Source organism: Kogia breviceps, chromosome 12 (genome assembly GCF_026419965.1).
Source record: "Kogia breviceps isolate mKogBre1 chromosome 12, mKogBre1 haplotype 1, whole genome shotgun sequence".
Lineage (NCBI taxonomy): Eukaryota > Metazoa > Chordata > Mammalia > Artiodactyla > Physeteridae > Kogia > Kogia breviceps.
Genome location: NC_081321.1, coordinates 42,040,578 through 42,056,401, shown reverse-complemented (window position 1 = coordinate 42,056,401; position 15,824 = coordinate 42,040,578). Strand labels below are relative to the sequence as shown.

The 15,824-nt window shown below is 51.7% G+C and overlaps 2 protein-coding genes and 1 long non-coding RNA gene across 6 annotated transcripts in view; all 3 read right to left on the bottom strand.

Moving 5' to 3' along the window:
- Nucleotides 1-2,834: 2,834 nt before the first annotated feature.
- On the bottom strand, nucleotides 2,835-5,206 carry MFSD5 (major facilitator superfamily domain containing 5). Of its 4 annotated transcripts, none has more exons than XM_059082117.2 (2): nucleotides 5,036-5,206; nucleotides 2,835-4,444 (listed from the first exon to the last, which is right to left on the bottom strand). In XM_059082117.2, exon 2 carries the CDS (start codon nucleotides 4,424-4,426, stop codon nucleotides 3,074-3,076), a length of 1,353 nt encoding a protein of 450 aa, XP_058938100.1. In that variant the 5' UTR covers nucleotides 4,427-4,444; nucleotides 5,036-5,206; the 3' UTR covers nucleotides 2,835-3,073. The 4 variants fall into 4 exon arrangements, with proteins under 4 accessions (XP_058938100.1, XP_066865483.1, XP_066865486.1 ...); XM_067009382.1 differs by having other exon boundaries at nucleotides 4,876-5,196; XM_067009385.1 differs by having other exon boundaries at nucleotides 5,013-5,196.
- A 2,875-nt stretch (nucleotides 5,207-8,081) lies between these two features.
- LOC136792268 (uncharacterized) overlaps nucleotides 8,082-15,824 on the bottom strand; it is a 20,673-nt gene continuing 12,930 nt past the window's right edge. The window contains exon 4 of the long non-coding RNA XR_010835817.1: nucleotides 8,082-8,948. This is a non-coding gene — a long non-coding RNA (uncharacterized lncRNA). The remainder of the gene's footprint in view (nucleotides 8,949-15,824) is intronic.
- On the bottom strand, nucleotides 10,894-11,513 carry LOC131767080 (sperm mitochondrial-associated cysteine-rich protein). The gene has a single exon (XM_059082137.2). The coding sequence runs from the start codon at nucleotides 11,467-11,469 to the stop codon at nucleotides 10,957-10,959; it is 513 nt and encodes a 170-aa protein (XP_058938120.1). The 5' UTR covers nucleotides 11,470-11,513; the 3' UTR covers nucleotides 10,894-10,956.

Below are 15,824 nucleotides of genomic sequence, written 5' to 3'. Positions count from 1 at the left end.
TTGGGGAGTGGAACCTAGACCCAGCCAAAGGGTCATGGCTATTAACTGGGGGCAGCCATTCCCCTCCCTGAGCAGGGACTGAATTTCCAGGAAGAGGTCATTCCCCAGCCTCAGAACGCAGTACTGTCCTCATGACCCAGTCCTCCTGCCTTCTTGTCCATTGGCTCCTGGTTCCTTGGGCTGTTTCTGTTCTCCTCAGGATCACTTAAATGCTCCAAATAAAATAATTATATATCCAGCTGGATGGAAAGTCAGAAAATCAGGAGCCTCTCTTAGTGAAAGATGGTGGTGTGCATCAAGTCTGACACCAAGCTGACCTTCCCACTTGAGGAAGAGGAAATAAGTTCAAGTGGAACACACTGACACCCTCCTCAGCTGCTCACATACCCCAAAGTAGAAGGCTTCTCAGATAGCTTGATCCTGCTCTCTGGGCCAGAACCAAGGATAAACACTGCTGGGAATCACCCAACCACTGGGATGGGTTGGATAGTTCTACACCCCATTACAGTCCCATCCACTCATTCTCACACCCAAATCTGGCTAGGCTCAGCTGGATTGAAAAGTTAAACAATAAAATATGAAAGCAAACACTTATGTAGTACTTACACTGGGGGCCAACTGCTGCTCTAAGTGCTTAATTTAAGCCTCACAAGAGCCCTAGGAGTAGAAACTACACCATCATCCCCATTTTATAGATGAGGAAACTGAGGCACAAATTTGAACCCAGGCAGTCAGGCTCTGACTCCATGCTCTTCACCAGTTCCCTCTGCTGCCTCTCAGCAGGGCATCACAAGCAGCGTTTTGCAGGCAGCATGCACCTGGTGAAGCAATCCCTCATTTGCCCCATATGGGTAAATATCCAAAGGTGGGCCAGGTGGCCACGGCTAAGTGCTCCCACTCTCTTGCCCTTCTCCAGGGACAGGGCTCGGGAGGAGGGAAGAAGGCTAGAGGGGGGAAAGGCAGGTAGGTGAAGGCTCAGGGAACAGAGTCAGTACATGCCATATAGAAGGGGCACTGGGCAGGCAGCAGGAGGCAAGGTTTAGCCTTGGCTTTGCCATCCACTTGCTACATGCCCTTTAAGTGGATTTTCCTCTTGGGTAAAAAATTTCACCAGCACCTAGTAATACAGTGCATGGCATATAGTAGGTGCTCAATAAAAATACGTTTAAGGCTGACTGGACAATCTCTAAGATGCCTGTGAGCTCTTCACACCCAATGAGTCTTGACAGGAGACCCCTCCCCACTCTATCTGCTACCAGCTCCTTTGAAGAAGTCTCAGCAGGGACAAAGCTAAGGGAAACTCATTAGTCTGTCTCCTCTATCCCACCATTTCCTTATCACTTAGGAATATGGGGCCCCCTCCTGCTTCCATCAGTAAACAATTACTGTCATCCAAAACAACAAATCATTAACTAGGCTCTGGATTCTAGTCTAATAGATTTCCCAAATGGGTGGCTCTTGAAAAGCCACGTGTGAGCTAGCCTGTCTCCTCTCCAGACATTTACTGAGCACAGCCACCGGCCAAGCCCCCACTTGTGTGTATATATGAGGGAGACAACGGCAAGTAGGACACAATTTCCTCCTGTCTTCAAGGAGATCATACTGTGGTAGAGAGAGATGGAAAGTCTACAAATAACTAAAATACATCGAGGTCCAGCTCCACAGGGCAGAAAGGGGAAGTGGAGTTACTGCAACAGACTCTGTTTTAGCCTCAAGATGGGGGAAGGAAAAGATATCTGTTTTTTCATACTTAATCTCAACTTCTATTCCCTGCAGGCTGGGTGGGAGAATGTGTTTTTTCCTTTGTCTGACTAGGGACCTGAGACCACCACTCTTCCCTCCCCCTTGGCCTCACCCTGCAGGTGCGCATGCATCCACCCCACATTCCTCCCACACCAGGTGATGTTATCTCCCCACACAGGTTTGGACCTGCAGCTCTTGGAAAGTTTTGCATCTTCCAGTCTGGGAAGTAGTCTGGGACCCACGGAAAGGTCATCAACCTCTTTTCCAGACAGGTAGGTCCCTCATGCCCATCTCAAGCACATTCCAGGACACACCCTTGGGCCTACCTTCCCTCCATTCCCACCCTTCTTAACTGCTGGCTCTGCTTCCCCTGAGATGCCCAGGTTTGGGTGGGAGGAGGAAAGGCAGATACAATCGGAGGTGAGGCAGGGAGCGGCTCACGGAACTGGTGTTCCTACTGGTACTGTTTCCTGCCCTGATGGCTCCCTCACCCTCACTCACTCTGGGTGGGGAAGAGTCAGGTACAGACAAGATCCCAGTCCCTCATCCATTCACTGCTCTCTCTCCTCGGCAGCCCTTCACTTGGGTTTCATGCAAGGATACAGGACCTGGTGGACCCCGGTGATGCTGGACAAATGGTGCATCCACAGCCACAGAGGCAGAAGGCAGACAGCACACATGTGCTGAGCTGCAAGCTTGTTCCTGCAGGAAGGCTCCGGATTTGCCCCAAGGAGTGGTCACAGACGCAGCTCAAGCCCCTGGAATCTTTGCTCAGTGGCATGGGCATCCACCCCATATGCTCCAGAGACTGCCTCACCCTGGATGTGGAGCAAGGTTTTTGCTTGGCAACCGGGGAGGGTGCCTGACCCCAGAGTAACAAGATATGGAGGATCTAGGGGCCTCAGGCATTTCCCACCCATTCCTGCTGAGAGGCAATTCCACAGCTCTCAGTTTAAGCTGGAGGCAGTCTTAGAGAGGCTAGAAGTACAAACCTTCTGCTGGTAACCCCACCTCTCTCCTCACAACCTCCAGCTGCCCTCTCACCAGAACTACTGAGGTGAGTACAGGTGAGGATGAGTAAATCAAATCGATGATCAATTAAAAGTGTTTATTTTTAAGTAGAAAGGGGGAAGGGAGTGACACAGAGGCAACTTTTGGCATCTTCTTTCCAGGCCATCACCCCCATGTGCTTCCCAACCCAAAGCACTGGCAGGAGGGGCCCCAGGACAGGATGAGGGGCCAGATAGTCGCAAAGTCACAGAGAGATCTGTACAGCCCTGGAGAGGTGGGATTCAAGGGTCCATCCCAGCTCCCTCGTCCTGGAACAGGATTAGAGCTCAGGGGCATAGGGCTCCCCAGTGGGTGAGGGCACCCGCAGCTCAGCATCATGCCTGACCACGGTGAAGAGCCCCACCACCGCCAGCAGAGCCATCACCATAACGGCGGAGCAGATGCTGAACATGTTCCGAGTGCCCGTTTTGCGATCGCTGTCATGGAGGACCAGAAGCCCCAGGCAGGCCAGTAAGTGCAGGGGCACCCGGAACCAGTTGAGGACACCAGCTTGCTCTGTCTCAGGGATCACCTTTCTCCGCAGGAAGCTCATGCTGGGAAAGTACAGCCCACAGGCCAATTCGATAAGGAGGAAGGCTATAAAGGACTCCACTGGATTCTCCTGGCCCGGGCTGGTAGAGAAGGTCAACATGAAGAGGGAGAAGACGACGATGAGGACAGCAAGGGAGACTAGGTGCATGGGCTGAAGGTGGTACCTCTTGGAGGTAGCGATGCGGTACAGAGAAGAGCCGAGCAGGCTGGCTGCCATGAAGCTGGAGAAGATGATGCCCAGCGGGGCCCCATGTGGCTCCAGCACAGGCGTCCAGAGGAAGACAAAGATGAAGATGACACTCTCAAACAGGGCCTGGATGGTGCCTAGCAGCAGCACACGACGGTCCGACAGGAGGCAGCGCAGGCCCCCAGCGCAGGTCCTTGAGAAGGCACGCTGCCGATCATAGTTCTCTCCCCAGTTATGAAGGGCCAAGGCCCCAGCCAGAGCCAAGAGAGGGATGGCAGCCACAAAGGGCGCTACAGGCCCCAGGCCCATCCAGCAGGCCACGGCCTCAGCTGCCACACCTGCCACTACAGCCAGCACATGATTCCAGAAGGCAGCTCGGGCAAAGGTAGCCGGGATCCACTCTGCGGGGAAGTCATGCCGTTCCACATGCTCATGGATGTACCAGGCCTCAAAGGCCGAGAAGAGCAGTGCTGTGGACAGCCCACCAAGTGCTCGGCCCACCAGCAGCACAAAGTAGTCCCGAGAGAGTTTGGTTAAGCAGCAGAGAGAGTAAGTGAGGGAGAAGAGGACACAAGACTTCTTGCGGCCCAGCCAATCCACAAGGGAGGAGGCCACCAGTCCGAAGAGGACTGTGGAGGCAAGGCCGCAGACATAGAGGATGGCAATTTGTCCCTCCAGGAAGTGGTAATGCTGATAGAGTTTATAGAGGTAGGGGGCCTGGAGCCAGTCAGCTGCCAGGGCCAGGAAGTAGACCTGATAGAAGTCCAGTTGAAACCGAAGGAAGGAGGGATTGCTGCAGGCTCTTCCAGAAGGCTTAGCCCGGCATCTTGACAGCTCCAACCCCAGGCAGGAGGCCAGGAGGACCACAAAGGCAAGGTAGGCAGTCACCAGCATGGCCGGCCCCCCGACGACCTAGGGAGAGAAGGGGGCTTCAGAGTCACATCCATTGCCCGGATAGCGCTGTCAAGGGGTTGGGTGTCTAAGCAGAAGGCAGCTCCACCCAACCCCCACTGCCACTTGCACTTCCCCACCCCTCAACTCCACTCCCCCGGAGCTCAGACCGCAGGGACCAGTTGGGTGGGCGGCAGGAGTGGCCCACCAGAGCGGTCTCCAAGGACACTGTGCGGCAGGGAAGGGGTGGGAGAGGGGAGAAGATTGAGCATTCGCCCCATCCTTGCCTGGTATAGCAGAGAGGGAGTACCTTCGCTAATCCCAGCCCTGCAGTTAAGGGGCTGCTGCCCTCTCCCACAGTAGCTTATGCATACAATACTTCCTTCTGTTACCTCCCATGGGGAGCCCGTTTTTGCCCTCAATGTCTCGTCATCTGTCCCGGGCATCCCTACCGCCCGCGCGGGCCTCTCGAGTTGCTTCTGGGTCACGCGCGTGCATCTCAGATTCTCCCTCCTCCAGGTCAGGGCACCCCCCCACACACACACAATGCGCCCCCTAGCCCCCGCCCAGCGCCGCCACATCCGCTTGCGCCTCGCCCAGACACCATTTCACCTGCTGCCCCGGTCTACGGGGACTCTCCGGACACGCCTGGCTCCAGGCCGCCCGGCCGCCCTGCCCGCTCTAGCTCCGGCTCGGGTTCCCCCAGCGCGCCCGCCCCTCACAGCCTGCTTCCGGGAACCTGGGAGCCCTCTGGCCGCAGCCATGATGGGTCCCGTCACGTGACGGGGGCGCGGCGCTCAAACTCCGCCCCTACTCCGCCCTCTTGCCCCAACCAGGGCTCTGAGCTCCGGACGCCTGCTGGGGCTCAACAGGAGTCGGTGGTGGTCGTTGATCCGGATTTGGCCCTGTCCGCTGCCCTCCCGTGACACCCGCTCCTTCGACTCCGGGATACCTACGGGGCCCCCTGGAAGTAAAGACACATTTTCTGTTTCTTATCCGTGCCGTGGGTTAGGGAGTGCAGCTGTGCCTGGGAAAATGCCAGCAGTACCGCAGATCCGGGGCTTGAGCTTCTTGAGGAACATCGCCGCCCCAAGCCGAGACGGGCTCCTCGCTTCCCTCCTCTCCCAGAGTAGTGACCTCCAGGCCAGAAGTCAGTATGGCCCAGACACCTGAGGGAGGCAGTGTGGTGTAAAGGACTTGGACTTCGGTTTGCAGACGGCCAAGGCTCAAATCCCAGCCCTGTCATTTACCAGCTCTGTGGCCTCGGGCAAGCCATATGACTTCTCAGTGTCCCAGTTTGTTGGTCGGCAGTCATAGGAGAGCAGCGCCCAAATAAAAAAGGCTAAAGTTCAGTGGCAGTTAAGGGTTAAGAATTTTAGCCTTGGAGCCGGATGCCCACCCTCTGCCACTTACCAGCTGTGTTACCTTGGAAAGGTTATTTAACCTCTTTCCAGCCCTAGTATTATCTCCTCAAAACCCTCCAGTGGGCTTCCCTGGTGGCACAGTGGTTGAGAGTCCGCCTGCCGATGTAGGGGACAGGGGTTCGTGCCCCGGTCCGGGAGGATCCCACATGCCGCGGAGTGGCTGGGCCCGTGAGCCACGGCCGCTGAGCCTGCGCGTCCGGAGCCTGTGCTCCGCAACGGGAGAGGCCACGACAGTGAGAGGCCCGCGTACCGCAAAAAAACGCCACAAAAAAACCTCCAATGGCTTCCCATCTCACAAAGCATAAAAGCCAAAATCATTATAATGGCCTACAAAACCCTCTGTCCTCTGTTCCACTGCTACATCTCTGACCTTATCTCCTACCATTCTCCTTCCTACGCCTTCTCCATCTATACTGGCTACCACCACGGCCTTTGCACACTGTGCCCTGTAAAGTTCTGGTTCTTCTCCCAGATATCCACATGGTTCCCTCCCTCAGCCCCTGCAGTTCTGTCTTCAAGTGTCACCTTATCAGAGAGGCCTTCCTTGGCCAACCTGTTTGAAAAAACACCACCACCTCTGCCACAGTAAGCTACCTGCTTCCCTACCAACTCTCTATTCTCCTTTGCTGCATTTTCTCCATAGCACTTGACACCCTCTGGCACACTATATATTTTGCTTATTTACTACTTCTTCTCCCTACAGATTTGTATCTGTTTTGTTCACTTGTATTCCCAGTACTTAAAATGGTTAATGGTACATAAAAACATTCAATAAATATTTGATGAATAAATTAATGAATAAGTTAATACGTGTAAACTACTCTAAAAAGTGCTGGTCTTTATTAGCTGGTAACACTTATCTAACAGTTATTATGTACCTAAGTTCTGTCTTAAGAAGTCCTGGGCCAACTGCTGTAGATGAATTGTTTAACTGTCACAACAACCCTTTAGGTAGTTACTATGATTATCCTTCAGAATTGGAAAGGTTAAGTAACATGACTAGAGTCACAGGGTAAGAGGTAGAGTCAGAACTGGGACCCAGATCTTTTCAGTTCCACTCTCATGATTTCTAAGATTAAATGAGTTCACCCACCTGCACAGGTGATTAGCAAATGTTGGGGTTTTTTTAAAAATTTATTTAATTAATTAATTAATTTATTTTTGGCTGTGTTGGGCCTTCGTTTCTGTGCGTGGGCTTTCTCTAGCTGCGACGAGCGGGGGCCACCCCTCATCGCAGTGCACGGGCCTCTCACTGTTGCGGCCTCTCTTGTTACAGAGCACAGGCTCCAGACGCGCAGGCTCAGCAGTTGTGGCTCACGGGCCTAGTTGCTCCGCGGCACGTGGGATCCTCCCAGACCAGGGCTCGAACCCGTGTCCCCTGCATGGGCAGGCAGATTCTCAACCACCGCGCCACCAGGGAAGCCCCTGCTGGTTTTCTTTATACTAAAGTTTGGAGGGTAGAGGATGGGAGAATCTGGAATTATAACTTGAGAAATACTTTCTTATGATAAACACTGAGATTTATATCCTACAAGTTCCAAGGTGCCTTTATCCCTAACTGGCAAACTTCTAGAGAGTAGAAAAGGTATTGGTTCCCATACATTTGTCTAGAAACACGAAGACTTAAAAATCATGATTTCCCAAGGTCATTCAGTGAGTGAGGGCATGAGGGATCCAAATGGCCTTCTATTCTGATCCTGGACTGAAACCCCTTGAACTCCTGACACCCAGTCTCTCAGTTCCTGGTGGTCTTTTCTTTGAGGGAGGAGGTCATCCTGAATGAAGGCAGGGAGTGGGACAGGATGGCCTTAGTGCTTTGTCTTCTGTTTTCCAGGATGGAGGCCAGTGTTCTCCATTACTGAGTTGCATTTTGCTTAGAAGCACCTGACAAAGAGAGACTTTAAGGAAGATTACATTATTTTGGATTACTTTTATTGTAGGACCTATTCAAAGTATGTTAACTCTTTAAAGTTCCCCTGGCCCCTCGAAGCTGTGAAGCACAGCTGGGAAAGATCCTACACATGGGAAATGTGCCAGCTGAGCAGCAGGAGACTGAAGGGGATAAAGGACAGCCTGGGAGTGCAATTCCATCTCTAGGACACACTTCTAGTAGAGGGCAAGGAGGGCTGGGGTCTGTGTGTGGGGAGTCATAGGGGAAGTCTGGCTTTCAGGGCAGGTGGGGAGGATGCTCTGGAAATTACTAGGAACCATGCTTACCAGAGGAGCATCATTTTAGACTTTTATTATGAAAATGTTCAAACATACATAAAGGTAGAGAGCATAGTTCTATGAAACCCTATGTACTTAATTCAACAATATTGATTTTTGTCCCTTTGTTTCTTCTCCTCCTTTCTTTCTTTTTTTGTTTGCCAAAATACATCACTTCACTCCATACTTCAGTGTGCATCTCTAGGAAATACGGACCTTTTCTTACATAACCTCAAAGCTATTTTCACATTTTACAAAATTAACACAGATTCCTTGGCATTGTAAGTACTCAGTTCATAATTAAATGTTTCCAACAGTCTAAAAATGTCTCTTTACAATTGGGTGGTCCCAATCAGCAACCAAACAAGGTCTCCCCACCACCACCACCAGCCATCGATTGACTAGTTGAAGAAATCCAGTCAGATCTCCTTTAGAATGTCCCACGTGCTGGATATGTTTTCTTACTTCCTGGTTGTGTCATTTAATTTGTTCCTCCACCCCCCCATATTTCTCGTTAAATGGAGGTTAGCTCTAGAGGTTTGATTAGAATCATGTTCAGTTTTGTTTGTTTCTTTGTTTGGCAAGAGTCCTTCACAGGTGGTGCTGAGTGCTTCAGAGTGCGTCATATCAGGAGGTACACGGCATGTGGCTGTGCCATATTTAGCAATGCTAAGATTCATCAGCGGGGTCAGGTAGTGACAGCCTTATTCCTCCATTGTAAAGTTCTCCATCAACCACCATCCTTGGTTTCATCCATTGACGATTCTCGCTTTGATCAATTATTTCATTAGGGGTTGCAAAATGGTGACTTTTCTAATTCCACATTCCTTCTACATTAGCTGGAGTTCTTCTGTAAATAAGTTTTCTCCACCACTTAGAGCTATTTGGCCACGCTGAAATATAATTTACACAAGACAAGCAGCATAAATGCGTAATTCTTTTTCTTTTTAGTTGCCAATTTTCAGAATGTGAAGTTGGGAGAAAAACTTCATTTTTAAAAAGTTTTGGGCTTACAGCTGAGTAGGGATGGATGGCCTGGACAGTGGGTAGGGGAAGGAGGGTCTATTCTGGTAGCTCTGTCCAGCCCTCGCTCACTCCGGGGCATGGGGTGTTTGGGGGACAGATAGACAATGGAGGACTTGGTGTCCTGGCCCTTGGGCAGCAATGAGATGGGCATGACATAGGCCTGGTGTGTAGGCAGCTGCAGGACCCAGAGAGAGAGAGAGAGAGAAAACCAGATATTGGGGAGGCAGAAAGAGAGATAGGAATTGAAAAAGAGCTGGACCCAGAAGACAGGAACAAAGACAGAAAGACAAAGACAGAAAGGGAAATAGAAATGAAAGAGATCGAGAATGACTTGCACCCAGAAGCAGAATAGGACAGAAAAGGAGAGAGGCAGGAGGTGAATCAAAAGACCAAGGAAGAGGGACTTCCCTGGTGGCGCAGTGGTTAAGAATCCACCTGCCAATGCAGGGGACGTGGGTTTGATCCCTAGTCCAGGAAGATCCCACATGCAGTGGAACAACTAAGTCCATGTGCTGAAACTACTGAGCCTGAGCTCTAGAGCCCGAGCCACAACTATTGAAGCCCCTGTGCCTAGAGCCCACGCACCGCAACAAAGAGTAGCCCCCCGCTCTCCACAACTAGAGAAAGCCCACAACGAAGACCCAACGCAGCCAAAAATAAATAAATAAATTTATTTTTTTTTAAAAAAAAAAGGAAGAAAAGATTTTAAATTAGACGGGGAAAGGGAGGGACGAGTGGGGGAAACAGATGTAGAGACACAAGTTAGGTGAAGGCAGAAAGTCCAGGTGATAGAAAAAAGGAAACAGAAATGGAGAGAGTGGTGTAGAAAGCTAGAAGGATAAACAGAGATAGAAAGGAAAAGAACAAAGGGTTCCAGAGAAGGAGGTTGAGAAAGAGAAGACTGAAACAGACCAGTGTCAGAGAACTTGGGGAATGTGGAGGGGTGCTTAGGGGCTCTCAGCTTAAGATCCAGTCCCACGCAGCTGCCAGGGTCTATCACTTAGAGCTTCCTCTTGGTGGCTTCTCCAAACCCCTAGCCCCAGCCCCACCCCCAGGGACAGGGGACTTATGACTAGCTATGTGTGGATGGGATCATTGGGAACCTGAGTCAGGGGTTCCCAACTTCCATCACCCCCCTGCCAGATGAGCATGGATGTAACAGATGGGATTACTGCTGGAAGATTGAGGTCATGCGACTGGGCGAGCACTCAGAGATTTGAGAGATAAGACATCCAGGTAGAGAGCGCCAGGTTCCTAAAAGCAAAGGACCATGAAGGATGTCATGATATCCAAGGGGAGGGAGGAACCAAGAATTCTCTGCTCAGCCTCTTCTTCTGGTCCAAGAGCCACTGACCTTCCTTACCAGGCTCATGATGAGAGGTAAGGGATTCAGAGATTCTTGGGTCATTTAGGGATATGGGTGGAGGTCCACAGGGCAAGAAAAATGGTCCCTGGACAAAGGATCCCCTGTCACCTGTAGAGGAAGAATCCATCTTATCCATGCAAACTGCAGAGAAGATGAGCCAGGAAGGGTCTCCAGGGGAGGTTGACTAAAGGGGAAAATGGCCAACTTGCTCACCTTCAGGGGCTGTGGGAGAGGCTCTGAGAACACTTTCCATTCCAGAAGTTGCAGAAGAGGAGGTTCTGGAACCAGTGAGAGCATGCCCAGAAACTAGCTTCAAAGCAGATGTCCTGCTCTCACTCCCGGGACTGAGGAGGAGGCTGGGGGATCTGAGCAGCCAGCCTCCTCTCCCTGCCTGGGTGAGGGGTCCAGCTGATCCTTCTCTGTCTTCCAGAGCTTCTGCCTCCTCCCTGAGGAAGCAGCTGCAGAAGTGCCCTGGAAGACTGGCAATCTCTCAAGGGGCAACAGCCCAGCTAGACTATCAGACAGTGTCGAGAGGTGCGGTGTCCCCTGAAGCAGCAGCTGCAGCGGCCGGCGGAGCCTGGAGGTCCCTGGGCAGCCCCCCGGCCACAGCCACAGCTGTCACTGCAGCCCAAGCAGGAGCTGGAACAGGCGGCTTGACCCCTGGAGCAAGGGTACATGGGGCAGGGAGAGGGGTGGCAGCAGGTCAAATGCGGAGCAGAGCAGGGGCTGCAGGAACTGAGGGGACAAGTCAAGGGGGGACAGGCAGGGCAGGGAGGGCAGGGGCAGGTACAGGGTGGGCCAGGGAAACCGGGACAGGAGGGGCAGGGAGCTGCGTAATAGGGATAGGTAGTGCAGGAGCAGGTGGGAGGGGGACAGCCAGGGCAGGGGCAGGCACAGGCAGAGGTGGGGCAGGACAGACAAGGGGAGGCAGCTGGTGGGCCGTGCCCAGAGGGTGGAGGGGGCGGTTGGTGGCTGGCCTTCTTGTTCCGAGGCCCCAAACGTAGGCCCAGAGAGAAGTCCATTCAGCTGCAGGAGCGGCCAGGCTGGGGGGCTGGGTGAAGGGGAGAGCAGGGGTGGGGTCAGAGGGGGGACAGTGGGGAGCAGGGCTGTGGACAGGATTAAACCTAAGCCACTGCTGAGCCTCTCTGAGCCTGCAGGAGCTCAGTCCTCCCCAGCTAGCCCTCCCCTTCCCGGCCTGCCTGCTCCCCTCCCCTCCACTGAGAACCCACCAAGGGCACCAGACCAGAACACGTCCTCCGAATAGCATGTGCACTTTCATGCCTCCAGTCCTTTGTTTACGCTCCTCCTCCTACTCCCAGTGCCCTTTCTCTTTTCTCCACCTGGCGAAGTCCCATCATCTCTGAAGTCTTCCCCTTTATTCAATCCAAAAGTATTTCTTGGGGACTTCCCTGGTGGCGCAGTGGTTAAGAATCTGCCTGCCAATGCAGGGGACACGGGTTCGAGGCCTGGTCTGGGAAGATCCCACATGCCGCGGAGCAACCAAGCCCGTGCACCACAACTACTGATCCTGCGCTCTAGAGCCCGCGGGCCACAACTACTGAGCCTGCGCTCTAGAGCCCGCGAGCCACAGCTACTGAAGCCCACGTGCCTAGAGCCCATGCTCTGCAACAAGAGAAGCCACCGCAGTGAGAAGCCCGCTCACTGCAACGAAGACCCGATGCAGCCAAAAATAAATTTAAAAAAAAATTTTTTTTTAAAGTATTTCTTGAGCTCCAGGCACCTGACACCTGCCCATCACTCTCCAGCCCTGAAGGCCAGAACGGCTGCTTCAGGCTCCCATATGGTCCCTAGAGGAGACGTAGGGAAGGAGCAACAGCACCAGCAGATGCTCTGAGACTCTGAGACTGAGCCAGGGATGTTGGTGGGAGCTGGCAGCGGAGGGAGGAAGCCTAGGTTCAGGGAGTTTCCAGACAGGGCAAGTCCCAGGTGTGAGGGTTGGGGGAGGGGCTAGTTGTCTCTGGGAGCCTGACAACCAGCCTGGACAATTATTATTTGAGGGCCTGTCATGCAGCAGGCACTGGCCATGGGACAGAGCAAGACAGCTTACTTTAAAGTGAGGGGTGGGGCAGGGTGGAGATAAAAACAAACAGGTAAACAAACAAATACATTAGCTTATTTCAGAGCATGGAAATGGCTATGAAAAAACCAGGGCGATGTAATGACTCAGAGAGGTGGATCCTTCAGGAGGGTCAGCTAGACAGCCCCCAAAACAGTCAGCTATGATGGCCCTTAAGGGTTTGGGAGGAGATAAAAGCACTGGCAGGAACTTCCCTGGTGGTCCAGTGGTTAAGACTCTGAGTTTCCATCCTGCATGCCAAGTGGTGGCCAAAAAAAAAAAAGCACGACCAGGGGAGAGCTGCTTGAGGCTGAATGGAACCCAGGTGGCTGGACTACGAAGAAAACTAAAGCTGAGAAGGGTATAAGGAGGACTGGAGGTTGCAATAGAAAATTCAGTGGTCAGGGAAAGTGCCAGTGAGAAGTGACATTTTAGCAAGGACCTGAAGAAAGTGAGGGAGAGAGCCATGGAGATAGCTAGTGGAAGAACATTCCAGAGAGGTGGGACAGCAAATACAAAGAGCAAAGAGGAGAGTCATATGGCACAGGCAGAGAGCCAGGTAGATGCCCTGGGAGCCACAGCAGTGACTTGGGTCTTATTCCAAGGAAAAGAGAAAACCACTGAGAGTTTTAGGTAAGAAAGGTGTATGGGTCTTCTTGATCCTACACCTGCCCCTGGTTAGAATGTTCTGCTTCCTGTGTAACTGATACAACCATTTTGGAAAACAGTTTGGCATTATCTGGTAAAAATTGAGATTTCCTGTACATACACTTTGACTCTTAGTTTTATGGCCTAGAAAAACTCTTGCATGTATGTAGTGGGAAACACACACAAGAATGTTCTTAGTGGCATTATGATAGCCTAGACTGGAAACAACTCAAACTTTCACCAACAGTAGAATAAAAAAATTAATTGTGGTATATTCAAGCAACTGAATGCTCTGTAACAATAAAAAAGACAGTTATGTGCAACAATTTGGATCTCTCTCACAGAAAAGAAGTTGAGCGAAATAAGTAAGACACAAAAGGGTAATACAGTGTCATTCGATTTATATAAACCTCCTCAAAAACAGGCAAAACTAAGTAATATTGATTAGGGATGCATACATAGGTGCTAATACTATATAGAAAAAGGAAATAATTATCACAAAAGTCAGGATGGTGGTTACTTCTTAAGGGAGGGAGGGGATGATGGGAGAGTCACATGAGAACTTCTGGAGCAGGAAGTACTCTATTTCTTGACCTGGATGCCAGCTGAGTAGGTATTCACTTTATTCCAATTTATTCTATACACTGTTCACAATATATTTCTTTACTCTTTCAGAAAGAGAAAATAGAAGTACTGTTTCTTTCTCTACTCCATGCTGCCTCCTTCAAATCATTATGCTGAAGTTAGATACTGCCTAGTTCATACACCTATCTTTCCCACCAGACCTTGAGTCAGCAACCTTCCCTGTCACTGGTCTGGCACCTGTCCGGGCCTGGCATAGAGCAGATGCTCAATAACTGTTTTCTGAATTGGATTGAATTGAACTGATTTTTCCAAGTCTCTCATCTCATGGAGAGGTGGGCAGCTGCAAAAGAGGAGGAAGCCTGTCGTGGTGAAGAGAGCTCAGGACCACTAAGACCTAGGTTCCCATCTTAGCTCTGCTATGTGCTAGCTGTGTGATAATGGACAAGCTGCTTAACCTCTCTGGTTCTCAGCTCCCTCCCCTGTGAAGGGGTTGATAATAACTGCTACTTCTCTGGACTGCTCTGTGGATTAAATGAGTAACGTACATGCCTAGCACAACGCCTGGCACATAGAGATGGTCAACAGAGGATAGCTTCCCAAAGCCCTCCCCCCAGCCCCACATCTTTTCTTCGAAGGGGTTCACTAGAAAGGGCAGCCAGACATCAAATATGGTCCCAGAAAGTGGGCCCACATCCTCAGGGCCCCTCAGGGCTAAGGCAGAGATGTAGTCCTGAGGACAGCTGGCAGACAGGGAGATTCCACTGTTAGTGAACAGAACCCAGGCTGTTGGTGGGAGCTGGCAGAGGGGGTAGGACACCAGCGTTCTGGGAGTTTCCATCCAGGGGAAGTCCCAGGTGTGGGTGCAGGGGGTGCCAGGCCTGCCCCACCCAACACCCTGGCCCCAGGGCATGTGGGCACAGGGAAGAAAATGTGTCAGAGCAGGGCTGGAGCTTAACCCCATTGGTCCCATGACCTCTTTGCCAGCTCCGGAGGAGGCAGGGCCACAAGAAGCCTGCTCCCTCCTCCAAAAGGACCCTCCATCCCTTTTCTTCAGAAAGGAAGAAACTTGGAACCTTGGTGTCTGGGCAGGAGGAGCTGGAAGCCCCCCAGTGGACAGAGGAGAGATAACCCCATAACCCGGGATGGAGGCTCTGTACAAAACAGACTGCCCCACCCACCCACACCGGGACTGGCAGCCACCTGGAGCACTCAGCTCACAAACTCCCGGGCAACTGTGGAAGCAGACATGCTCCTCATTCCAGGGAGTACAACAGGTCAGGGCTGGATCCCAGAGGGGGAGGGTGCATGGTCAAACAGATCAGAGTAGAAGGGTTTTCTATCTGGTGAGGCTCCAGCCAGGCAAACTCAGGAATCCCTCACCCTGAGGGATTTGCCAACAATGTGCAGCCTTGTTTTCTCTATGTAATCTCAGGCCTAAGCCTGTGGATTCCTCCTCCCTATCTGTGCCTCTGTTTCCCTTTCTGGAGGAAGAGATGAAGGAATGGGTGGAATCATTCCAGGGCAGGATCACCAGGTGTCCCAGGGTCCTGCTTTGGCCATTAGGAGGTGCTTACCATCCCTCCCTTGTAGCATATCAAAATCCAGGTGAGGAGCAGGTATGGAGGGACCTTCTTCTTTCTGGGGGAGCAGGGTGGCTGGGAGCCAGGACCTTGATTCCAGGGCCTTTGCACATACTCTTCTGCTGCCCTCCCTTCTCTCTACTCCCCCCCCCCCAACAAAAGTCTTTTCTGATCTCCTTGGCTGGGGGAAAAAAACCTTCTACTATCCATTCTCACAGCACCTTATACCTCTCCACGCTGGCTGTCACTTGAAATTTTGTGGGTGATTTGTTTCATGTCTGACTCCTCTACCAAAGTATAAGCCTGCAAGGGCAGAGACCATACCCAGGGCCTAGCACAGTGTTTGGCATATAGCGGATGCTTAATAAAGATTTGTTGAATTAATGAATGGTGCATGTTCCGGGAAGAAATTCCTAGAGTTGTTTAGGCCAGTCCTAAAATCCTGTGTTTCAAAATCAAGGCCTTATTCTGTGTGGGGATCTGGGCA